Below are 26,072 nucleotides of genomic sequence, written 5' to 3' on the forward strand. Positions count from 1 at the left end.
CAGCTCTGTCCGGAACCCTCTGTTGTGATCCCTGTCAGAGCAGTCAGTGGTGGTAGCCAGGCACCATCTAGTTGTACTGGACTCAGTCTGGTGGAGGCCATGGTAGTTGTGGTCCATTAGTCCTTTGGACTAATCTTTCCCTTGTATCTTGTTTTCTTCATTCTCCCTTGCTCCTGAAGGAGTGAGACCAGTGGAGTATCTTAGATGGTCAGAATAAACTCTTAATGTCGAAGTCTTTACATATTCCTATCAGTGCAGAATGTAAACATAGACCCTGCTCGTATAATGTCTTACTTGTTTCACAGCTTTACCACTCTGAATCTTTCATTCCCGGTAATTTGGGTATTTTTCTGCAAAACAAATAGTATTCTTCCAGGCATTACTTTTCAGGGCTTTTAATTTTTGTTACAAATAGAACACAGTTTTTAACTCTGGGGATTCTTTAATATGTAGTGGACATTTTTTGATTTAATAATCTTTTGAATTAACATTGTCTCTGTCATCTGACAGCCTTGTCTCTACTAAACATTTAAATGACTGACCCTTTTCAGTATCCTTTGCTTCACTGGCCTCACATATAAAGTTGATCATTTCATGTAGTTGATAAAATTAATTATACTGCAGTTTATGTGAGATATTTTGGTTTTCAGTATTAGTTGTGTGACCTTTGTGACTGGTTTATTGCGTTCAGTCTGATACCGTTGTAACCTACCTCATAAAATAATTTTGAAGATGCTTAATCTTCATAATGCTTTATGCTTAAGAAGGATATGTTATGGGAAAGTATCAGCATGGTGTTCTTGGTACCTTTGCTTAACTTGATAATGTTTACATGTAAATAAGACATTTTGGCTGCAAAAGAGAAGAATTTTTACAGTACACAAGTCCAAATTTGATAGAATCCTCATCATACTGCCTAAATATTGACAAACCTTTTTATTTGGGACTATTATTTGAAGACATTCTAGATTTAGAAAAAAATAATCCTGTTATAATGGAAAAACAAATCCCTTAAAAATTTAATCAATTTACGTATAAAGTCCTAAAGGGCACTGTGATACATTATGAATTCAGAAGCGTCATTTAAAAAAATTAAATTTGCCTGTATTCTTAAGAATATTGTTAAAACAGACTATTTAAAGATTTTAAAAAGTAGCATTAGGAAATACTGAGGTATAAATTTCTATTTAGTTCAGTAATTAAAATTTGAAAATTCACATAATATAGCTGTCTTATTTATAAAATAAAAATAGTTTGATGAAATACGTATTCTGAAGAGCTAAAGGCCCTTTAATAAATCCTTTTAATTACATTACATTAAGTATTTATTTAATTCTGGAAGCTATGCCATTGGTATTTCAAATATCAGCAGGGTCTCCCATGGTGAACAGGTTTCAGCAGAGCTTCCAGACAAAGACAGACTGAGAAGGACCTAGTGATCTACTTCTGAAAAAATTAGCTACTGAAAACCTTATGGATAGCAGTGGAACACTGTCTGATAGAGTGCCAGAAGATGAGCCCCTCAGATTAGAAGGCACTCAAAATACGACTGGAGAAGAGCTTTCTTTTCAAAGTAGAGTCGACCTTTATGACGTGGATGGAGTCAAGCTTTCAGGACCTTCATTTGCTGATGTAGCTCGACTCAGAATGAGAGGAAACAGCTGTAAATATCCATTAATAATCAGAACGTGGAAAGTAAGAAGTATGAATCAAGGAAAATTGGAAGTTGTCAAAAATGAAATGGAATGCTTGAAGATCGGTATCCTAGGCATTAGTGAGCTGAAATGGACTGGTATTGGCAATTTTAAATCGGGGATGACAAATTGAAGAGGAATCACATCACATTCATAATTAAAAAGAACATTCCAAGATCTATCCTGAAATACAGTGTTGTCAGTGATAGGATAATATTCACATGCTTAGAAGAAGACCGTTAATACAACTGTTCTGCAAATTTTTGCACCAACCACTAATGCCAAAGATGAAGATATTGAAGATTTTTACCTATTTCTGAAGTCTGAAATTGAGCAAACATGCAGTCAAGATACATTGATAATTACTGGTGATTGGAATGTGAAAGTTGGAAACAAAAAAGTAGGATCAGTAGTTGGAAAATATGGTCTTGGTGATCAAAATGATGAGGGAGATCACATGATAGAATTTTGCAAGACCAACCACTTACTCATTGGAAATACCTTTTGGCAACAACATAAATGGCAACTGTATACGTGGACCTTGCCAGATGGAATACATGGGAATCAAATCGACTACATCTATGGAAAGAGACGATCATTCAAAAATGGTTGCAGCAGTACACTGACAGAGAACTGCCAGAAATTCAAGCCAGATTCAGAAGAGAACGTGGAACAAGTGATATCATTGCTGATGTCAGATGGATGTTGACTGAAAATAAAGAGTACCAGGAAGATGTTTAACTGTGTTTTATTGGCTATACAAAGGCATTCTACTGTGTGCATCATAACAAATTATGAATAACACTGTGAAGAATGGGAATTCCAGAACACTTATTCGTACTTATGCAGCACCTGTACATGGACTAAGAGACAGTCATTTGAACAGAGTAAACTGATACTGTGTGTTTTAAAATCAGGAAAGGTGTGTGTCAGGGTTGTATCCTTTCACCATACTTATTTAATCTGTATGCTGAGCAAATAGTCCAAGAAACTGGACTATATGAAGAAGAACTCGATGTCAGGATTGGAGAAAGACTCATTATGAACCTGAAGATGACACAACCTTGCGTGCAAAAGTGACAAGTAATTGAAGCACTTACTGATGAAGATCAAAGACTACCACCTTCAGTATGGATGACACTTTAACATGAAGAATACAAAAATCCTCACAACTGGATCAATAAGCAGCATCATGATAAACAGAAAATATTGAAGTTGTCAAGGATTTCATTTTACTTGGATCCACAGTCAATTCCCATGAAGAAGCAGCAGTCAAGAAATCAAACGTTGCATTGGCAAATCTGCTGCAGAAGACCTCTTTAAAGTGTTAAAAGGCAAAGATGTCACTTTGAGGCCTAAGTGCACCTGACCCAAGCCATGGCATGGACAGTGAATAAGGAAGACTGAAGAAGAATTGATGCCTTTGAGTTATGGTGTTGGCACAGAATATTGAATATACCATGGACTGCTGGAAGAACGAACAAATTGGTCTTGGAAGAAGTACAGCGTTAGAAACAAGGATGGTGAGACTTTGTCTGATATACTTTGGATATGTTACCAGGAGGGACCAGTCCATGGAGAAGGACGTTATGTTTGGTAAAAAAAGAGGGTCAGCGAAAACGAGGAACACTCTCAATGAGATGGATTGCCACAGTGGCTGCAACAGTGGGCTCAAACATAGCAACAATTGTGAGAATAATGCAGGACTGGGCTGTTTTGTTCTATTGTTCATGGGGTCTCTATAAATCGGAACCAACTCAACAGCTCCTGACAACAGCAACATTTATTTTAGAAGCAAACATTTTTCTAACTTATTATGAAATTCCTTAAGAATCAAACTCTGGTTAATTAATTTAAAAAAGGGCAATAGTAGATAAATGAAGACATACAAATAGATAAAATTCATAAAATCAATTAAATTCAATTTTAGAATACTTAAGAAAGTTATTCGACCAGAACAAGGGAATACTGCTTGTTTTAAAATTGGAGAAGATTGTGCCAGGGTTATATTCTTTCACCTTACTCATTCAACTATATGCTAAACAAATAATCCGAGAAACTGGGTTATCTGAAGAAGCTGGACTGTATGAAGAAGATCGGAGCATCAAGGTTGAGGAAGACTCATTAGCAACCTGAGACAGGCAGGTGACACAACCTTGCTTGCCACAAGTAAAGACAACTTGAGACACTTACTGATGAATGTAAAAGATGACAGCCTTCAGTATGGATCACAGTCTGAACATAAAGGAAACCAAAATCCTTACAACTGGATTAATAACACCGTGACAAATGATGAAGAAACTAAAGTTGTGAAGAATTTTATTCTTCTTGTATCAACAATCATCAGTGCCCATGGAAGCAGCAGTTAAGAAATCAAATGACATATTCCATTGGCAAAGCCGTGGTTAAAGAACTCTTTAAAGTGTTAAAAAGCCAAGATGTCTCTCTGATGACTAAGGTGCGCCTCACCCAAGTCTTTTCCATCACCTCATGTGCACGCCAAAGCTGGCCAATGAAAAAGGAAGACCGAAGAAGAATTGATACATTAGAATTGTGATGTTGGTGAAAAATATTGAATATACCATGGACTGCAAGAAGAACAAATATGTCTGTCCTAGAGGAAGTACAGCCAGAGTGCTCCTCAGAAGCAAGGATGGTGAGATTTTGTCTTGGTTACTGTGGACACATCATCAAGAGAGACTAATTACTGGAGAAGGATACATCATGCCTGGTAAAGTAGAGGGTCAACGGAAAGAAGAGAGACCTTCAGTGAGATGTATTGACACAGTGGCCGCAGTAATGGGCTCAAACATAGCAACAATTGTGAGGATGGCACAAGGACTGGGCAGCGTTTCATTCTGTTATACAAAAGGTCTCTGTGAGTCCGAGGGGACTTGAGGGCACCTAATTACAACAACAGCAAGAAGCTAATAATAACAGTAGTAGCAAAAAAATAATAATAATAGAGGTAGTAGTAATGATAACCAACACTAGCTTCTATGCTAGTAGAAAAAATTGTGGAAAGCAAAAGCAAATTAAATGGAATGGAACTAATATTTTATATGTGAATGAAAAACAAAACTTTTTTGATGATAAACAAATAATGACTAAACGAATCCTATTGAATGGATGGTTTAGTCAGGAGGTCAGGGAGAAATGTGATTTATGTAGGACTGCATAGCTATGCTTGTTGGAGAGTACTGTGCATCGTGTCTTATTGCAAAAATGATAATTAAGAAAGTTTATGCAGGGTGCCATTTCACTAGTGTTCAAACGTGATTCACTTCAATTTTGAGTGTTTATTAAAAAGGTTAAAAAAATTTTTTTTGGTGACCTGTAGCACATTGATTGGGAAACTCTGCTCTGTAAAAACTCCCGAGTGGGTGGGTAGGGGAGTATGTGTGTCCATAAGTGGGTACAAGTGTTTGTGTGTTTATATACAACTAAGCTTGCTTTAAGTTAGTCATCTAATTTTTGGCAGCCATGGCTTTTGGCTAAAGTGTACTGTTTTACAAACCAAGATCACAGGAAGAGAGAATTCTGCTTTCTTCAATCATAACTGTATTTGAACACTTCTTTCAAAGTGTTTTCACTTATTTTACAATGTGTTGGGAAAAGAAGATGTATTTTTCCCAAAATATCACTAAACTCCTATTTGAAGTTAGGCTTATTTTTATTTTTATTTTTGTCTCCCCCATCCCTATCATAGTTCTTGGTATGTAATAGGTTCTCCGTAAATATGTGTTGAATTATTGAATTACTGAATATTCAGATAAATATTAAATAGCAGCATAGCCCTTCTAAATGTAAGTTGAGGCAATTAGTGCTTTAAAGTTTAACATTTCCTGTTTGCATGCATTTAGAATACTGTAGGATAACATACTAATTAGAAATGATGTGCAGGACAGTAAATAATGTGAGAATGAATTTTTGTCCTTCATGTATATGTAGCATAAATGCATTTTGTCCTACAGAAGTTATCTTTGAGTTAATTATACTCTATCAGATTTTGCTGTTGACAAGCTTATATGTATCGGTAAGTTTGTGCTCCGTAGGGTTTTCAGTGGCCAATTTTTTGGAAGTTGATCACCTGGCCTTTCTTCCAAGGCATTCTCCTTCCGAAAGGTCACAGCCATTGAGAACCCTGTGGAGCACTGTTCTACTCTGACACACATGGGATTGCCATCAGTCTGAGTCAACTCAATGGCAACTGGTAGCTGGTAATTGGATTTTAATTAGAAAGTATGCTGGTAAGATGTTTTATTAAGAAACAAATCTAGAGGTACCAGTTGCTTTCAGTGATAAGTCATCTTTTCCCTTTAGGACTGTTGAATAACTTGATCCACTCCCAGAACACCGGTTATCACTTTCTCGGGATGTCTCCCTTTGGAGAGTGAAGCTCTAGTCTCAGCATCATACTGTGCATTCCCACTTGTCTCTTCTCTTCTTTCTTCCTTTCTCTTCCCAGCCATCTATCTGTCTCCCTCCTTCTCTTCCTCTTCCTCCTTCCTCCTTTTCCTCTGGCATGCTCAATTCCTATTCAAAGGAGAAAATTGTTATTTGATGTGCCCCTTTGTCTTAGGAGCAGGTTGTGAGCTTAGTGAACTTATGTCAAGTTGCTATATACTTTAAGGGACTGGTGGGCTTACATAGTGACCTATTGTAAGAATTTTAACAAGGAAGGGACCCCTATAACATTGCTAATAATCCCAAGAGCTTCTGTCATTGTAGAATGCCAGCTGTACTGATGGGCAAAGGTAGGGTCTGTGACTTAAAGTCTGGGAAGATGTGGCTAATCACACGGAAGCCTTTGAATTGTACAAAATATGCCCTATGTTTTGACATTTTAACTGCTTCATGAAATTCCTTACAATATGCAAAGTATTTTGGTTGTAAACTATTATTTTCATAATTGTTAATGTATTGCTTTAATTTCTATGTAGATGTTATAATTATGTTTGCACTTTATCTCATAGCTTTCACAGTGATATCCAGGTACGTTTTAAGAATGCGTAATACTAAGGATTTCAGAAAGCTCTTCCAGAAAATATGAGAATATGCTATTTATGCTTTGCTACAAAAATAATTTTGAGTGATTCTGTAATTTAACAATGTAAATAGATACTGTATAAGGTAAGTAGGGGTTTTTTAATAGAATTTTGTGTGAGGAACTTAAGAAACTAGCATTAGAATAAATCTTCCAGTATGAAAAAATATCAGATCTTCTTTTGCACAAAATATTTAAGCTTTTCTATTCGACATATTCACATCCTAGATTATCATTCAGTTTTTAGCATCTTGAATCTTTTTTGAGTCTTCTTGGACATCTGTTATGGCAATTTAAGTTCTTTCTCCTAGAAAATGAGCTGGTAATACTTCTACATGCTAATGAAGAACCACTTCTTCAAGTTGACTGTGTCTGTTGGTAGGCGAGCAGCAGATGGGGTAGAGCCAAAGGCACACCTTTCACTAGTAGACAGTATAGGTTCAGGACCAAATACATACGCCATGGCCTGAATTACACAGCATTTTCTGTTTGCTAGCCTTTATTCATACGTGATTAGTACACTGTGGGCTTTCTCTTTAGACCAGGTGCGTGGGACACCTGGTCACCAATGAATAGCATTGCGTAGTGGCCCTTCTTCATCCCTGGGGCTTCCATTGTCTTGGAGGCTTGTTTGTGCTGTGTGTATGGCAAGAGCTTTTCCATGTTTACTTGTGTTACTTTAACTTCTTATGATACGGGCCAGTATTCTGTTAAAAAAGATCTTCTCGTGGGTTTGGTGTTAAGTCATCACGTAAGATTGATTGTAAGATTGGGGCAGGTTAAGCTTAGGTTGTAAGTGAGGGCTAATTCTCCTGGATGTGGTGAAGGAACATACGTGTTCAGTGTTGCCCACACTGTGCTCGTTTCTTCTGCTCGGTGGAACACATAGTGAGACTTAGAGATTCCTTATTTTAGTTTCCCATACCCAGAAAATGACTACCTTTACCATTATTTCTAATGAGAAGTTTGCTTTAGACATAAGCAGTTTTAGGTTACCTATTTTCTAAACAGATAAAATGTAAGATTCTTAAGAAATGCTTATATCTTAAAATATAATTCATAATTATACAAACCTTAAAGATAAATCTACTCATATTTCTTTGTCAAGAGTAAAAGCCTGATTCACAGGGGTAGAAAGAAGCAGTGTGCTCTCACAGTATGGGGAGAGCAATTAGAGTCACATTACAACGTATGTATAAATTTTTGTATGGGAGACTAACTTGAAATGTAAACTTCATCTAAGCTACAACAATAAAAAAAAAAAAAAGAAGAAGATTACAGTCTTAAAAACCTTATAGGGCAGTTCTACCCTGTCCTATAGGGCTGATACGAGTTGGAATCTACTTGACAGCAACAGATTCGGTTTTTGGTTTATGGTGGAGTAAAGATGAGCACAAATTCTTCGCCACTCGTCACATCAAGAGTTGGAGTCTGTTTTCCCTCCCCTTGAGTCTGAGCTCTGTGACTTGTTTTGACTAATAAAATGTGGCAAAGGTGATGCTGCCTCATTTCCAAGGCTGGAATTTAAGAGATCTTCAGTTTCAACCTTTGTCAATTCATGCGCTTCCTTTTGAAACTCAGCCACCATAGCAGTAGTCCTACTACCCAGAGACCATCATGCTCTGAGGAAGCCCTTGCTAGCCATGTGGATAGAGAGGCCATGTGAGAAGCATTGAGGTACCAGACTTGTGAGTAAAACTTTCTGAGAATTTCCAGCCCACCCACTCACCACCTGAATGCAGCCAAGTGAATGACCCCAACTGAAACCATATGGATTAAAAGATCTGCCCAGGAGGGCTGTGGGGACCATGGTCTCGAGGAACATCTAGCTCAATTGGCATTACACAGTTTATAAAGAAAATGTTCTATATTCTACCTTGGTGAGTAGGGTCTGGGGTCTTAAAAGCCTATGAGCAGCCATCTAAGATACTCCACTGGTCTCACACCTTCAGGAGCAAGGGAGAATGAAGAAAACAAGATACAAGGGAAAGATCAGTCCAAAAGACTAATGGACCACAACTACCACGGCCTCCACCAGACTGAGTCCAATACAACTAGATGCTGCCTGGCTATCATCACTGACTGCTCTGACAGGGGTCACAACAGAGGGTCCTGGACAGAGCTGGAGAAGAATGTAGAACAGAATTCTAACTCACAAAAAAAGACCAGACTTACTGGCCTGACAGAGACTGGAGAAATCCTGAGAGTATGGTCCCCGGACATCCTTTTAGCTCAGTAATGAAGTCAGTCCTGAAGTTCACTGTTCAGCCAAAGATTAGACAGCCCCATAAAACAAAATGAGACTAATGGGGCACAACAGTCCAGGGATAAGGACTAGAAGGCAGGAGAGGACAGGAAAGTTGGTAATAGGGAACCCAAGGTTAAGAAAGGACAGTGTCGACATGTCGTGGGGTTGTTAACCATTGTCATAAAACAACGTGTACTGTTTAATGAGAATCTATTTGTTCTGTAAACCTTCATCTAACGTACAATGAAAAGAAAAGAGTAAAAGCCTGATTTAAAATTGGTTTTAGTCTTATCCTGTGTATCATGTGTGTCTATCTTTACATTTTAAGTTGGTCAACAATCTAAATTTTGAAAACTTAAACCAAAAATACCCCCTGAAGTCTTCTTGAAACCAAACTGTAGTTTAGCTTGACTAGTAAAAAAATGTCTGCCCTGAGCATTATGCTCTTTTAAGAAGTATCTGTATGGTATCAAAGTGACAACAGCCACTCGAAAGATTAGATAGGAACCTTAGGGGGCCGTGAGTTTATGTTAATGCAGAGGAACAGCTTAGAAGAGGAGGGTGAGAATGGTTGTACAACTCGAAGAACGTAATCAGTGTCACTGAATTGTATATGTAGAAATAGTTGAGTTGGTGTATGTTTTGCTTTCTATATTCATTCTCAACAACAACAAAATTTAAAAAATACAAAAAAAATCTAAATTTTGGAGTTACAACTAAGCATTATGCTGTGTAGATATGTCTAAATCTATTCACTGATCCCTTCCCTACTTTTGATTTAGTTTGGCCACATTTCTTAACTCATTATTGCCATCTTCAGCAAATTCCAAAGCCAGCTGAGCATCAGACTTCCTCAGGAGCTTTAAAAATATATGGCTTTCTGGGCCATTCAGTACAAAATTCTGAAATAGTAGGTCTCGGGTATCTGAATTTTTAATAAAGCTTCTCGGGATTATGGTTAGCTAGACTTGGGAAGCTCCCTGATTCTTCATTATTTAAAATGGTCACTTGATGTCTTTTAGTGGCATCTCATCTGTTTGTCTGGCTTTGGTCCAGCACAACATGTTGAGTTTTGCTGTGGACATTTCCCTTGATGTTTCTTTTCAGACAGCACTGACAATATTAAAGGGTGAGGATGACTAGAGCCATGAAACATTATCAAGTCCTAAGAGGCAAAGGTAACTAGGCAGAGAAGCATAAGACAATCCAAAGAACAAAAGCAAGGTGTGTCAAGGATGAGGAGAGTGAGGGCCAGAAGCTGAAGCTGAATAATGCTTAGATAATCAAGAAAAGAAAGCCTGGGATTAAAAATGACTGGCTAGGGTTGCCAGGTATAGCAAACACAAATATAGGATGCCATGTTAAATCTGAATTTCAGATAAATGACAGATAATTTTTAGTATATCCCAAACAATGTGTATTTATAGTAAAAATTATTTTAGATAAATAAAAATACATACCCTAAAAAGTATTCATTATTTATCTGAAATTCAGATTTAACTGGACATTCTGTATTTAATTTGGCAGCCCTACCAGGAGACCTGCTGGCACGGAAGGAAGACATGACATACTGCTTAGACTTGGCAGTGTAGCGTGTAAAAGCCATTCAACTAAACTAGCCCTAGAAGCAAGCTTTGTTCTCAAAATACCTTCATTGTGTGTATGTGTTTATTATTTCCTTGTTAATTTCTTGAAAGTTAGCTTTGTAAATTATAGAATGAACTCCCACTGGCTTTTCTCTTTTATTGGGAAATCATTGTGTCTTCTTTTTTGACCTCACTCGGTAAACAAATAAATGTGCTAAACATTTGCTTTTGCTTATCAGCAACATTCTGGACAAACCTTCAGCATTGCTTTTAGAACCAGAAAATCAAAAGCAAATATTGATGCCACCCTAGTCTAGGTGAGACTGATTCCTAAAACTGTGTTAACATGCTTGGCTGCTAACCGAAAGGTTGGTGGTTCGAGGCCAATCAGGCAGTTCGAGTCTACCCAGAGGCACCTTGGAAGAAAGGCCCGGCAATCTACTTCCAAAAAATCAGCCATTGAGAACCCTATGGGGCACACTTCTATTCTGACACATGGGGTCACCATAAGTCGGATTTGACTCGACAGCAACTCTTTTTTTTTTTTTTTTTAGTCTAGGGGTTGACTTTTTTTAATGTTAATCTTGAAGAGGGTGTTTGTCTGTTTAATCTTCATAAATGCTTGCTAATATAAACATGTTTGCCATGATGCTTAGGAGGTAGCACAGCGTTTTGTAAGGTAAAGAAGGGAATAAATATAAAATGATTTTTATTGTTAAGGGGGTTGTAAGATCCTTGCATTTTATGTCCCTAAATATATGGCTATAAATACACTAATTAATCAATATAATTTTATTTAGTTGAAATAAATGTTTTTCAAAAGTTACTGCAGCCAGGATTTCTGTTTTAGGGGCAGACCAGAATTTTATTCATTAGAGAAATAATAAGCTAGTCATTAGAAGATATTAGCCGTGGTCTTTGTGTGCAGTTTACTAGTTCAGGCCTCCTTTCTTGAAAGGTCAGGCAAAGCAGACAGTGCTAGTTGCCTCCATAGCAGCCCTTCTCTCGCACCCCTTCTTCCTTAACAGACCCTTGGTTTTACTCAGATATCAGGCCCCTTTATTATACAGGGCTGGCTGGATTCCTCTTGATTCCCTGGGGTGAATCTTGCTTTGTCACAATATTCCAGTTCCCTTACTCCAGAGATTGCTTTAGGAACGTCCACATGAATCAGTTCTGGTCAGTGACATGGGGAGAATCTGCTGGATGAAGAGCTGATTCTGGGAAAGTTTTCTCTTCATCGTACCCCTTGTACAGGAACCCTGGTGGCGCAGTGGTAAAGCATACAGCTGCTAACCAAAAGTTCGGTTTGAACCCACCTGCCACTCTGCGGGAGAGAGATGTGACAGTCTGTGTCTATAAAGATTTACAGCCTTGGAAACCCTATAGGGCAGTTCTGCTCTGTCCTTTAGGGTTACTATGGATTGGAATCGACTCTGTGAGCAACGGGTTTGTTTTTTTTGTTTTTAGTACCCCTTTTTCACAGTAAAAATATTTTCTTATTTAGCTTTTGGTTATTGTTGTGTAAGGATGCTTTGCATAGAGTTAATGTGGATTTCTTTGGAGGGAGTAAACCTGAGGACAAAAGCTAGCACATCAAGGATGTAAGAACCAATTGATACTGAGTTGACTCCAACTCATGGCGACCCCATGTGTGTCAGAATAGAACTGTGCTCCATATGGTTTTCAGTCGCTGATTTTTTGGAAGTAGATCACCAAGGCTTTCTTCCGAATTGCCACTGGGTGTGCTTGAACCTCCAACCTTTTGGTTAGTAGCTGAGCACGTTAACTGTTTGCACCACCCAGAGTCTCCATCAAGGATGTAGACAGATGGAAATAGTCTAGATCCTTGATGACTTCATTGAGCAACTGATTAACTGACTCTAGAACATTCTTTCCTTTGGACTTCTTGAGATATGTGATAATAATCACTTATTGTTTAAGCTATTTTAAATTGGGGCTTTTGTTATTTAGTTGAAAACACACTAACTGAAGTAGAAGATTAGCATCTCAGGTAGATCTTAATGCCTTATCTTACTGAGATCTGCCACTGCTTACATCAGAGGGATGGAGCAGTAAAGATGGCCGGCTGGAAGTTCCTTACCTCCCTCCTCTTCTCCCTCCCTTCACAGATAGCTATTTCCCACCATAATATACCTATTTTAGAAAAAAAGGAAAAACTTCAAACCTTTCTGGGTACATTTATATTGTATTTTTTCTTTCAAAAGCAGCTGTTCCAAACTACTTGTTACTTATTGGAAAAGGCCATTTTGTGGATTTGAGCTGGTCAGTAAGTTTAGTCTCTTAGACTGACACGCAGTTGTCTGCTGCTGAGTCTGTCCAAATATTCTGCGATGAACATACAATCACTGCTTCTTGCAGATACGGCTTCAGCACATGGAACTTGCCATGGAATACCAGATGGTACTGAGGCACCAAGTTCTTCCTGCCTGAGAACAATATCATCTGCAAAACAGTACTACTCACAGTGCCGCTCAACAAAGAAACCTTGCTGTTTCTTCAGGACTCCCTGAGTCTGACCATCACATATTGTTTGGACAACTCACTAGCCATCTTGGAATTCTCTGCTCAGGCTGTGCCTCCTCCCTACTCCCACTCTCAGTTATATCTCTGTAAGAGTCTTTTGCTCAATGGTTAGGACAGGATTCATGCCCAGAAGAGCAATACTGAATGGTGGTCGTTGTTAGGTGCTGTTGAATCGGTTCCAACTCATAGTGACCCTGTGTACAACAGAATGAAGCACTGCCTGGCCCTGTGCCATCCTTGTAATTGTTGTTATGCTTGAGCCCATTGTAGCCACTGTGTCAGTCCATCTCATTGAGGGTTGTCTTCTTTTTCACTGACCCTCTACTTTACCCAGCATGGTGTCCTTCTCTAGGAACTGATCCCTTCTGATAGTACTGATGATACCAAAGAGTGATAGTCTCTATTTTTTTCTCCACTGTTGATGAATTCAAGTCAGCAAATGTTGTATTTAGTGTGGGGGATGTATCGATGACTGACATCTTGGTTAAGGAATCTCTAGTCTAGTAAGGAAGAAGACATATAAGCAAATGATAGATGTACGAGGTACAGAAGTGACACAGTGAGGATGGAATGACTTATTTTGGGGAAGCAGGAGGAGGGAGACTTCCTGGAGCTTTTCTCTGAGTTACATTCTAAAGATTGAAAGGGTGTTTGCTAGGACATTCCAGGGAGAGGGAACAGTGTATGCAAAGTCAGAGTGGCGTGAAAGAGGATGGCTGAACAGTGTTTTGAGGGCAACTTAGAAGGAGAACATTTGCTCACATCTTCAGGCTGATCAAATCCCGTGATTGGCTTTGCTAGGCTCAGGTGGTCATGTGTGTCTTGAATTGAGTGTAGAGAATGCAACTTGAGTTTAGGAAGAAACCCCAAGGGTAGCCAGTGGCTAAGAGCATGACCAGTCAGACTGTCTGAGAGTGTACCTGGTTCTGCTCTTTACTTATATGAACTGGGCCACTTTCTTAACTCCTCTGGGTCTCAGCCTCCTCATCTGTAAAACAAGGGACCTACCTCAGAGAGAGCTGTAAACATTAGTCAATACAGTCCTTGTAAAAGAGATTAGAAATGTGCTTAGTATATAGTAAGGTGGTCAATAAATGTTAACTAGTATTACTAGTTATTAAGTTATCCATCTAATAGGGATGTGGTCATGGGGAAATCATATTGTTTCTAAAGGTCAGCAGTCCCCTCTTTATCTCCTTAGACATATTCCACCAGGCAGATCTAGGATTATTTGTAGGTAAGCATTGGCTATAAAGTTTGATGTCTAGTGATGGACTCTGCCTCTGAGTTTGCAGGACTCTAAGGTGGCTGAGCATGTACTGATTGCCTCCTATTTCTCCTTGTTTTCTGTAGGAGACATCCAAGAAGCTTTGTTTGAGAAGCCTTACTGATTTTGTCAGACGTTAATGATTTGCGTGGAGGGACTGCTAGATTGCAGTTAAGAACTTCTCAGAGTGGTTTATAAACTTTGTTTCCCTTTCAACTCTCTACCCCAGTCATTTCTGAATTCCTTAGTTGCAATAGAGATTGCTAAGGTGTTAGTTTGTATTGGCTTTATTTTATTTATTTTCTTTTCAGTTTTCAAGGTGACTTTTTTTTCCTTTTTTTTTTTTTTTGGTGGTAAAAATATATACAACAAAACCTTCACCATTCAACAATTATACATGTACAGTTCAGCGACATTGATTATATTTTGTTCAGCCTGTATCACTATCCTTTTCCAAATTATTCCACCACCATTCACATAAATTCAGTGTCCCCTAAACAAAAACTCCTCTTTCACCTTCCTTCCCACCCCTGGTAACCGCTAATAATGTTTGGTTTCTATATATTTGCTTTGTTTTATATATGTGAGATCGTACAGTACTTGTCCTTTTCCAACTGACTGACTTAGCTCAGCATAGTGTTTTCTAGATTTATCCATGTTGAGGCATGCATCAGGACTTCATTTCTCATTATGGCCAAATAATATTCAGTTTTATGTGTGTACCGTATTTTATTTATCCATTCATCTGTTAATGGACATTTCAGTTGCTTCTGTCTTTTGGCTATTGTGAAATAGCTGCAGTGAACATTGGTGTACAGGATTCTGTTTGCACTGCTGCCTTCACTTCTTCTGGGTATATTCCTAGAATTGGAATTGCTAGGTCAAAATGTAGTTCTATGGTCAACTTTTTGAGAAACCGCCAAACTTCTTTGTTTATTTGTTAGCCCCCAAAAGGCAATGTCATACGGCTTATAATTTTGCCAAGGTTTAAATTTGACTAGGAAAGCCAGCGAGAATGTGAATATTAGTCATTTACTTAGCTGATGAATGAGCCTAACCTGTCATTCACTATCCACAATGCAGTGGGATTTTGCTGTTCCGTACTCATCACTTCATGTTCATTTTATTAAAAATACGGTAAAGAGTTATTAGCAAAGTTGGGGCTTCTTAGCCCCCTTGTCCATACTGTGAAACAAGAGAATTCAGCCTCCCAAAATACCTTTATTTCCAGTCTGCCTCAGGCACTCAGATTCTGGTCTGTGCTGCTTATTGGGGCTACTTCATTGGATAAGAGGTTTTTCATATAAAATAACATATGGAAAGAGTGCTATATATATTGGAATAAATTAAGATAAATTTACCACTAAGGGACAATTGTGTTATGGAATTTTCCTCCTGACTGGTTACCTCATTAAGATTTGTATCAGTTACTATTAGGTTCAGCTACATATTACCAGTAAACCCCAAATCAGAGTGATTTGTACATATAGTTGATTTCTCTCTTGTGTAAAGGATGTGGGAGGTCCGGGGCTACAGTTGTCACTCCACACTGGGAGGACTAGACCCCTTTTATCTTGCTGCTCCACCATCCTCATGGGCCAAGACAGCAATTTCAGCGATCGTATCTAATTCTCTCCAGTAGGAAAAGAGGAAAGAGGGAAAGGGGTAAAGCATTTGCTTTAGCTGCCTTTTAGAGTTTCATGGAAGTCATGCACACTTTTGCCTGTATCTCCTTGGCCTTAACTTAGTCACTTGACTATGTCCAGTGACAACAGAGGTGGTATTTATAGTCTTAGATGGGCATATTCACTGTCCCAAGTAAAATTGAGTATCAGTGATGATAGATGGAGGGTGAGAAAGGTTCCTTGGAAGAGAACTATTAATAGCAATGTCTCTCTCTGGATTTATATAATATATGAGATGTGGCTGGAGCCCTTGTGTTTTTCTGTTCTGATGAAAGGCTTTGAGTGGTCTATTGTTTCAGGAAAATAGAGCTGATTACTTTGCCCCAGTGGTTTTGTGTAAATCTTTTTTGGAAAGTGTAGGTAGGAAGGGAAAAGGAAAATACCACCTGTCCTTTAGTCTTTGCCTGGTGATATCTTTTATTGTATCGAATTAAGAGGCATTAAGTTCTGCCTTTGTGCATTTCAGGGGTTATCTGTATCTGGGAGTAAAACTTCCTTGAAAAACCTTTGTCTGCTTACCTCTCCTTGAGGTATATATGTATACACACCACCTCCCACGTTCATATCCTGGAGATGCAATACCCACTAATCACTCACCATATTGATGTGGAATCTGTGACTGCCTTTACTCATCAGGATGTCACACAACCTTCTATGAGTGTCAAGAATGCTGGTGACAGGGATTGCAGGTCAGAGCAGGCTCCACACCACAGTGGTCGCTGGGCTGCAGAGTGATATAACAGCTGGTCTCCTGCTGTAGTAAAGATCCTGGGATAAGTCTTCCCTTGATCCATCATTTAGAAAGAAAAGGCTAGAATCTAATTTGAATGTGTTTAAAAAAAAAAAAAAGAAGAAGAAGAAAAAAGAAAGAAAAGAAAAAGAAACTCCTAAGAAACATAAGACATCGCTGAAGTCTGGAAGCTAAGCATTTTTTCTGGCACTTATTATTATGGATAAATTATCACAGCCAGCCCGGATTTAGAAAATTGAGCTTTTACTGTTTGGTATTTGAAATATTTTTTTTATCAGGTGAATTCCTTGGTTGTATTTATATATTTGCAAGGATATTTATGTTTTTGTTGAGTTTCTGCAATTTAGGTTCCTATAAAAAGTTCTTTTACAATGCCCCTTAGATAATTCTGATAGTCAAGTATTTCTTTATATTTGGAAAACATTTTATTCATTCATTGGTAAATATAGAAGTCTGAACACAAAATATGGGTAAATCTAAAATGTAGGCTGAATAATAATAAAATCAACTGTCCCTAAAGAATGTTAATTGTCAGGGTAGATCAAACTGGAGGAGTACGAATATGTAATGGCATGTTTCACGATTCTTTCCTTAACCCTGAACTGGTGAAAATTTTTATAATGACCTGGATGAAGACAATGGATAAAACCAAAACAACAACAAAAACAAAAGCAAATCTGTTGCCACCAAGTTGATTCCGACTCATAGCGACCCTGTGCAATGGATAACACCTTATTATTAGTGGATGTAAGAAAACCAGGAGAGCTATTTTGGTCATTGGCAAAAGAATCAGAATTCTTAAAAAAAATTTAATTAGCTGGAAAAATGGATGAAATAAATCTAGCAAGATGAAACATAGCTTAATGAAGCACATGTAAGAATATTTTAGAAATTTTTGTTGATTATAAGTGTGATGTGAGTCAGTAATATGATGTGCCTGCCAAGAAGAGTTAATTTGTTTTTAGATTGAATTAATAGATGTTGAGTGCTTCGAATGTGGGAAGTGGGCCTCCCACTTGTCTCTCTGTTGACCACACTATACTAGGAAAATTATGATCACTTTATCCAGTACATTTTAAGAGGGACATTGCTGTTGTAGTGAGTTTCATTTCTTGATCTTATAGTTTTCAAATACTTAGATCTACTTAACATGCTTATTTTATGGACAGAATGGAAGTACCCTTAGGAGAATACCAGGATGTGGCGGAGAACTGGCAAAGTTTATCCTAGAAAAGAGAAGACTTACGAATAAACCCGTACCTATTGGTCGGAATTGACTTGACGGCAATGGGTCAGTCTTCAAGTTGTTGAACTGCTATATTGAAGAAGGAGAGTAACATTATTTTGTCTTAGACAGCGTAGAGTTAGGATTGTGTGGAAATCATTAGGAAGCAGATTTCAGTTCATTATTACTGTATAAAATTAGAATAGGCTTCATTGTGAAATAATAAAAATCTGTGTATGTGTGTATGTTTGCATGTGTATGTGTGTGTGCATTTGATTGGGCTCAAATGGAGATTGAGACACCTCTTGGTGTGGATTCTGTGAGAATTCATGCGTTGATTAGGATTTTGAATAGGATGATTACTGTGGTTCTTTTCTGAAGTTTTTAGTCTAAGATTCTTTGAAATCCTCAAGTTTGAAATGTTAAAAAGTGATACAGTCAAGTTGAAATCTTTCACCTGGAAGGAGAGTCAAAAAGTCAATTGGTCTGCTGTCTGGTCCCCATATAGGACCACTTCTAAACTATATGCTGTGGATCACCATTGTTCTGAATTTTAAGAAGTGCAAGGTTGCTATTATAGCTTATTTTAAATCCACATTAATTAAATGTTGATGGATAATAAGGCACTGTGATTTAAAAACCAAAATGAATAAAATGGTGTCCATTGAAAATCTCCCTTTCACCTTTGTTCTCCATCTGCCCACTTCCCATGACTACCTCCCCCTCTTCCACAATTTGTCTGCGTATAGAAGCAAATTCAAAAACATGCTTTTACTTTGCTTCTTTTTGGTGCAAATGGTGGCTTATTGTGCGTATTGTTTTATAACTTGCTTTCTTCCCAAAGATATTTTGAAGATCTTGTCATATCAGCACATAGAGAACTTTTGTATTCTTTTTATACAGTTCATAATACTCCACTGTTTGGATGTAACATCATTTAATTAGCTCCCTATTTATGAACATTTATGTTTCATTTTTTTTTTTAACTATTAATGAATATGCTGAAGTAAATAGCCTTGTACATATGTCATGTTGCACTTGGCAGGTATGTCTGTAGTATCAATACCCAAAGTAGAATTGCTGATTTCAAAGATATATAAATTTATTGCCAAATTGTCCACTGTTTTTGTTGTTAATTTATATGATTCCAAACTTGAAAAATGGTGTCTCATATAGTTTTAATTTCCACTTTTCTTATGAATGAAGTTAGGTGTACTTTCATAAGCTTAAGAGTCATTTTGCTAAATATATCCATTTTGTCTACTCTTTTATTGGCTTATTGGCCAAGTTCTTATCAATTTCTAGGAGCTCTCTGTTTGGAAATTAGCCCTTTGGGGAATGAGTTGCTTTTTTTTTTTTTTTTTCTGGTTAGTATTTTTTCTAATAATTTTGCTTGTGGTGTTTTTTTGCCACGCAAAATTTATATCTAGTGTGTACGCAAATAAATGTATGACTTGTGGATTTTTGAGTCATGGTTAGAAAAGTCTTTCTCATAGCAGTGTTTAAAGGAATTCTTCCATGTTTTCTTAGAGTACCTTTATGGTTTCATTTTTCACTTTAAAATTTTTAATTCATTTGGACCATAACAGGGTGAGGTATGGTCCAACTTATTTTTTTCCAGATGGCTACATAGTTGTTCTGACATCACAGTTGTTCATTTGTGTAGCTGAGCAACTACACAGTTGTTCTAGCATTGAATAGGCCATCTTTTACTACTGATTTAAGGTGCTATAGAGGTATTCTTTAATACATTTCTGATTGTACTTAGATCTGTTTTTTGGGTCTGTTCCATTGGTCTATCTGTTGGTGTATAATACGGAGTATTTTTATAATAAAAATGTTGTTGGGTGCCATCAAGTCATTTTCGACTCCTAGTGACCTCATGTGACAGAGCAGAACTGCCCCATCAGGTTTTCTTGGCTGTAATTTTTATGGAAGCAGATTGCCAGGTCTTTCTCCCTGAAGCGAACTGCCAGCCTTTTGGTTAGCAGCAGGGACTTAACTGTGTGCCCCACCAGGGCTCCTTATAATGCAAATAGCTTTTCTTTCCGAAATTCTGTTTTCTGACAGGTATGCCCACTGCTGGATTTTAAGTTTAATTTCCTTTTTCCTCCTGTCATGGATTGAATTATGTCCCCCCAAAACATGTGTCAACTTGGTTAGGCCACGATTCCCAGTATTGGGTGGTTGTCCTCCATTTTGTAATCATAATTTTATGTTAAAGAGGATTAGGGTGGGATTGTAACACCCTTACTAAGGTCACATCCCTGATCCAATGTAAAAGGAGTTTCCTTGGGGTGTGGCCTGCACCACCTTTTCTCTTACAAGAGATAAAAGGAGAGGGAATTGGGGCGGGGGGACCTCATACCACCAAGAAGGAAGCACCGGGAGCAGAACACATTCTTTGGACCCAGGGTTCCTGTGTGGAGAAGCTCCTAGTCCAGGGAAAGATGATGAGAACGACTTTCCTCCAGCGCCGACAGGGAGAGAAAACCTTCCCCTGGAGCTGACACCCTGAATTTGGACTTACAGCCTACTAGACTGTGAGAAAATAAATTTCTCTTTGTGAAAGCCATCCACTTGGAGTTACTTGTGGTATTTCTGTTGTAGCAGCACTAGATGACTAAGACATCTCCCTGTCTTTTCTATATGCAACGGTAGACCTCATCTCTATACTAATATAGTTATTTATTCGTTTATTGACTACTGGTGTAACACTGTAATATTTACTGTCATTTTATGTCTTTTTTTAAAAAACAAACAAAGCCTGATATTTAGTTAGGTGCCATGTTTTGTGAATTATACCATCTTTGTTGGAGTTTCCAAGAAGATGGCTTGCTCACATCTCCTTTTCTTGATTCATATCCATGAATTTTCCATACCATGATCACAGAAGAGTAACTCACTGTTACAACATCTGAGCTTTAACACTAATAAACTAGAAATTGCAAAGATATTATTTTAGAGCAATTTTTAAAGGACAAAATGCTTTTGATGCAAGAAACTGGCATGAAGAAATCCACAGGTTCTAATTTTTGAGTGATAAATTTATTTTATTCATTAAGTGAGGGAAGTGGACTAAAGATCTCGAAGGTCCCCTTCCGTTCATTGTCATTCTCGCATACATTTCCATTTCCATGATCATTTTACCTGGACACTTGGATTGCAAGTTGAAGCTCTTCTTGGTGATTCCTGGGGCTTGGCAGCTAAAGTGCTCTCAGCTGCCTCGCTCTCAGCAATTGCTGTACCATTTCCATCTGGTCCCTTTTGTGAACCACGCTCAGGGAGCTGAAGTCACGAACTTAATTTGCTTTGTTGTACAGACACACACAAAAGGGACCTGCTTTCTTTCTCTTCGTGTTATAGAAAGGGAGAACGAAATATAATGGTGATGTTCCTGGGTTTCAGCTTGGTTTAGCTTCTTCTAAAATGAAGGTGATAACCTTGGTGGAAAATAGAATGGTCTTCTGGCCGCACTACTCAGAGCACACCTGGGTGCAATAGAGTACTTCTTTATCAGCCTGTTACTACCAGCAACAATTCCTTTACAAACTGTCTTGTTTGTTAGACTCCTAGGTAAAACCCATTTTTTGAAAGAGCCCGTCTTATATTTGAATGGCATTTTAGTAAGCCTTTTGAGCAGATTTAAACTTATTTCACAGTCAGCCTTCTTTTCAAAGTCAATTCATACCAGTTTGTTTAGTCTTTCTGATCCTTTAATCAGTTTATCCTCAGCATGTTTTCAGATGCTTCACATCTCTCTGTAGAACTGGACTGCGTTCTTTAATAAAATCTCATCAGGATCGAATAAAATGGAAAGATCATCCCATTGCTGTTCCTTATATATCTGAGGATTTGTCATTTTTTTCTCAAATACTGTATTGTTCTTTCTCCATTTAAGTATTTAAAACAAAGAAAAAAAAAATCTCTGCATGACCAAATCCACCCAACCTCTAGTGATGCCCCTGTAGTCATGGCTGGCTTCATAGGCATGAGCCTGTGCGATTTCAAAAGGGCCTTGTGCTCAAATGAGCCCTGTGCCTGGTTTAATGCTCTGCTGTTGTCTTGGAGTCCCTGGGTAGTGCACTTGATTAAGCACTTGGCTACTGACCAAAGGTTGGCAGTTCGAAGCCACCTAGAGATACCTTGAAAGAAAGACCTGGCGATCTGCTTCTGAAAGGTCACAGCCTTGAAAACCCGATGAAGCAGTTCTACTCTGCACACATGGGATCACCATGAGTCGGAATTGACTTGATAGCATCTGGTTTGGTTTTTTTTTTTGGCTGCTGTCTTGAAATTCTTGATAATTTTTTTAACAAGAGGCTTCACATTTTCACTGGACCTTACAAATTATGTAGCCAATGTTGCTTGTAGTTGATGAGTAGAGGACACTGTTGCTAAGTCATAACCCACATGTAACTCACCCTCAGTAATAATTATACTAGCTAGGCCCGGGGCGAGGAAATCTGGTTGTAAACTCTTCCTAGTTCTACAACTTTCCCCCCAGCATGCCTGAAGATGCTGTCACTGCTCTGCTGTTGTCTCTCTGTTCTTTGTGTTATCCTTTGGATTTGTCTCCTCCTTATGTTTAAAAGCTCAGCTGCTAACCAAAAGGTCGGCAGTTCAAATCTGCCAGTCGCTCCTTGGAAATCCTATGGGGCAGTTCTGCTCTGTCCTGTACGGTCACTATGAGTCAGAACCGATAGGTGGCAAGGGTTTGGTTTTGGTGTTGTGCTTTATTTATCTCAGCTCAGTCACTGAGGTATGTTTGTTTTGTGGAATCCAAACTTCTTGGTATCCAACAGATGTTCTTCCCACAGCATTCTTTCTCAGGACCCCTTCTGTTCCTTTCAGTCTTCTTCCTATTCCCTCTTGTCCCGGGCCGACTTCAAGAGTGCTTGTCCTCTCTGCTTTTGCTGTTTAGGACAGCTGGCAATTGCTGCACAACAGTTTCTCATTCAAATTTTAGATTTTTCCCTGTTTATGCAAAGACCTGGGAAGTAATTATGGGACCCGCCTGGGGTTAGAAAGTCGGATTGTAATTTTTTTCCTTTTCTTTGACTGCATTTTTTTTTTAATTGTAATAAAAAAGTATAGATAACACAACATTTGCCAGTTAAACATCTTTCCTGTTTTCAGTTCAGTGACACCAATTAAATCAATCATGTTGTGTAACCATCACCAATATCTGTTGCCAAATTTTCCATCAGTGAATTCTATTTTAATATCAGAGTTCCAGTGTACACAGGGCAGTGACTTGGAAGCATTTTGAAATTGAGCCATCAGAGTAGTAGGAATTTTTAGTTTTGATTTTTCTTTATCATAAGGTTAATCAGAGGTGTCACATCTGACATATATGTGGCAAATATAACTTTTAAGGATCATTGCGTTTCGTGGGTTAGCTAATTTATCAGCTGATTTCCTTTTTCTTTGCAGCTTAACAAGCAACAATTGCAGTTACTAAAAGAACGGTTCCAGGCCTTCCTTAATGGCGAAACCCAGATTGTAGCCGATGAAGCATTTTGCAATGCAGTTCGAAGTCACTATGAGGTAAGTTTAAATAGCTTTGTTCTTGGCCTTCTGATTTTTTTTTTTTTTAAGATATTTTTGAAAATGGCTTTCCCATTTTAAGAAACTCACCAGAATGATAGGAAGGCTATGAGTCTGCAGCCTTTCGGAGAGCATTGTCAATTCTATTTTGCAATTTCAGAACTTTAATTCCACAGCCTGGTTTTGAGAGATAAACAGAATTGGAAAATACCGGTATTCCCATCTTTTGCAGAGAAGGAAACTGTTTAGAAAAATCTTCTGGCAGTGATTGATATACCTGAGTATAACTATCTTTGGGTCCACATATCTAAATTATCCTTTTAAATTGGGATTTGAACAGTAAATTGCTATCTTGGGTGGTTTCGTTCCCTCGCTTTGTAATAGTTAAGGCCAGTAGGTAATTTCGAGTCTGAGTGTTCTCACTTTCATGTTTGGACTTTCATGGTTTTTGTGACTTAGAAATTTCTGTGATTCTATGATCTTTTTTGGCTTCTTAGATCTTTTGAAGTACATTCTTTCAGTGATGCTGTATATTGTTTGCTGTATAAGACTGTTTTCACCTATTAAGAAATTGTCAGTAGTAATTTGCTCATTTATTAGGTTTAGAATCCTTTATCTGGGATGGCCAATTCCAACCATGGAATATATATGCAAAGTCCTAATCAATGTTTATAACCAATAAAATTGAAAATATATCTTCATACTCTTCCTACAAGTTCTCCCAAAGTCTGTTTGCGATTGATTTCTTTCCCTCAGCTCCACAAATGCTATTTCTGCAATGATTTTATGAATAGCCTTTTCCATCTTGATTGTACATCTCTATTTTCTGTGGACAGAAGAGTCATCTGTATCTTATATTGGTTGTATCTTCAAATATTTGGTTTATTTTATTTCTCTTTAATGCTTGGGATCTTAGTGTGAGACTCAGGATAAATTTCTTCTCTCCATATTATTTAATCAAAAGCTTTTCTCTAGGTACCATTCATTTTTTAAAAAGGTAAATCATGACCGATTGGGTTCTGTGTGTTTTTATGCAGTGTCCTCTTGGGCACGTATGGATGTTTATCTCTCTATGTCTATATCTGTGCCAGTTTCAATACGTATTTATTGTGAATACTGTTCACCACGTTACATAGAAGCATATATCTTGAAAGTGATAATGATTTTTCAATGACAATGTAATTCTTGTGGCATCTGTTTTATAAAATGTCTTAAGTTGGCCGGCCCACTAAAGCAATCAGAATAAGAAAGAAGAAATCTGGTTTGAAATTTCATCAACCTTTTTCTTCCTAAAATTAGCATAATTAGGAAAAAAAAAAAAGAGCCAAAACATCTAAACCACATAACTAGGCAGACACGGTGGCAGAGTAAGACCAGAATAAGAAAAAAAGAAATAGTAGGTAGCATACATAGCAACTTAATAAAAGTTAGCAGTTGTAATCATGATAATTTTATGATTGCTATAGGGTTGCTATGGAGTCCTGGTGGTTCAGTGGTTAAGAGCCTGGCTGCTAACCAAAAGATTGGCAGCCACTCCTTGGAAACCTTGTGGTACAGTTCTCCCCTGTCCTTTGGTGTCACTAAGAGTCTGAATTGACTCAACAGGAATAGGTTTGATTTTTCAGTTTTTGTTTATTGTTAGATTCTGCAATACTTCTATTTTTTTTAATTGAAGGTTTTTTCTTTCTTTTTTTTTTTTGATATTTTTAGACCTCTTTCGGAATACATCTGTATGCTGTGTATCCTGTAATATCGAGAGTCCTACCTTCCATGATTCTTTGCCATCGCTTGATGAAACGCTCTATTTATATTAAAATGAAGATGTTCCTGGGGGGACATAGAGCAGAATAAAACAACAAACAGTTTTAGGGACTGAATATGTGGAGTGACAGTGATGGCAAAATGGTAGCTCTTGTTACTGAATGGCCCAGAGGACTGCAGAAAGACTTATAGCATAGGCCGCAATGTCTTGAACTTGGCAGTTCTCATAGGTTTAAGTGCTCACGGTACAGCAGCTAATCAAATAATTTCTCAGTCTTGCACATCTCGACTTGATATGTCATTGTAATAATATGTTGCTGGCTGTGGGTCAGGAATTTTTTTTCCCTTCTGTTAACCAAATGAAACATTTCATCAGAAAATCATACTTCTTCATGTAATTGAACTCATAGCAATATCGTGATTGCAATGACCTGTTTACTCCACTTAATGAGGGAGTAAGACGTAAAATTCACATTGACTTTAGTGTTGTATTACATACAGCTTTTTAAAAAAAAAATTTTTTTTTATTGTTGTAATTTAAATGAAGTTTACATTTCAAGTTCGTCTCCCGTACAAAATTTATACATACTTTATTATGTGACCCTAATTGCTTTCCCATACTGTGACAGCACACTCCTCCTTTCCACCCCTGATTCCCCATGTCCATTCAACCAGCTCCTAACCCTCTCTGCCTTCCCATCTCACCTCTGG

The 26,072-nt window shown here is 37.9% G+C and overlaps 1 protein-coding gene across 13 annotated transcripts in view; it reads left to right on the top strand.

Moving 5' to 3' along the window:
- CADPS2 (calcium dependent secretion activator 2) overlaps positions 1-26,072 on the top strand; it is a 573,575-nt gene that overhangs the window by 122,090 nt on the left and 425,413 nt on the right. For all 13 annotated transcript variants that reach the window (XM_004386536.1, XM_004386538.1, XM_012558431.1 and 10 more), the window contains exon 2: positions 23,487-23,600. In XM_004386536.1, the coding sequence (XP_004386593.1) occupies positions 23,487-23,600 (114 nt within the window). The remainder of the gene's footprint in view (positions 1-23,486; positions 23,601-26,072) is intronic.

Source organism: Trichechus manatus, unplaced genomic scaffold (assembly GCF_000243295.1).
Source record: "Trichechus manatus latirostris isolate Lorelei unplaced genomic scaffold, TriManLat1.0 scaffold00167, whole genome shotgun sequence".
Lineage (NCBI taxonomy): Eukaryota > Metazoa > Chordata > Mammalia > Sirenia > Trichechidae > Trichechus > Trichechus manatus.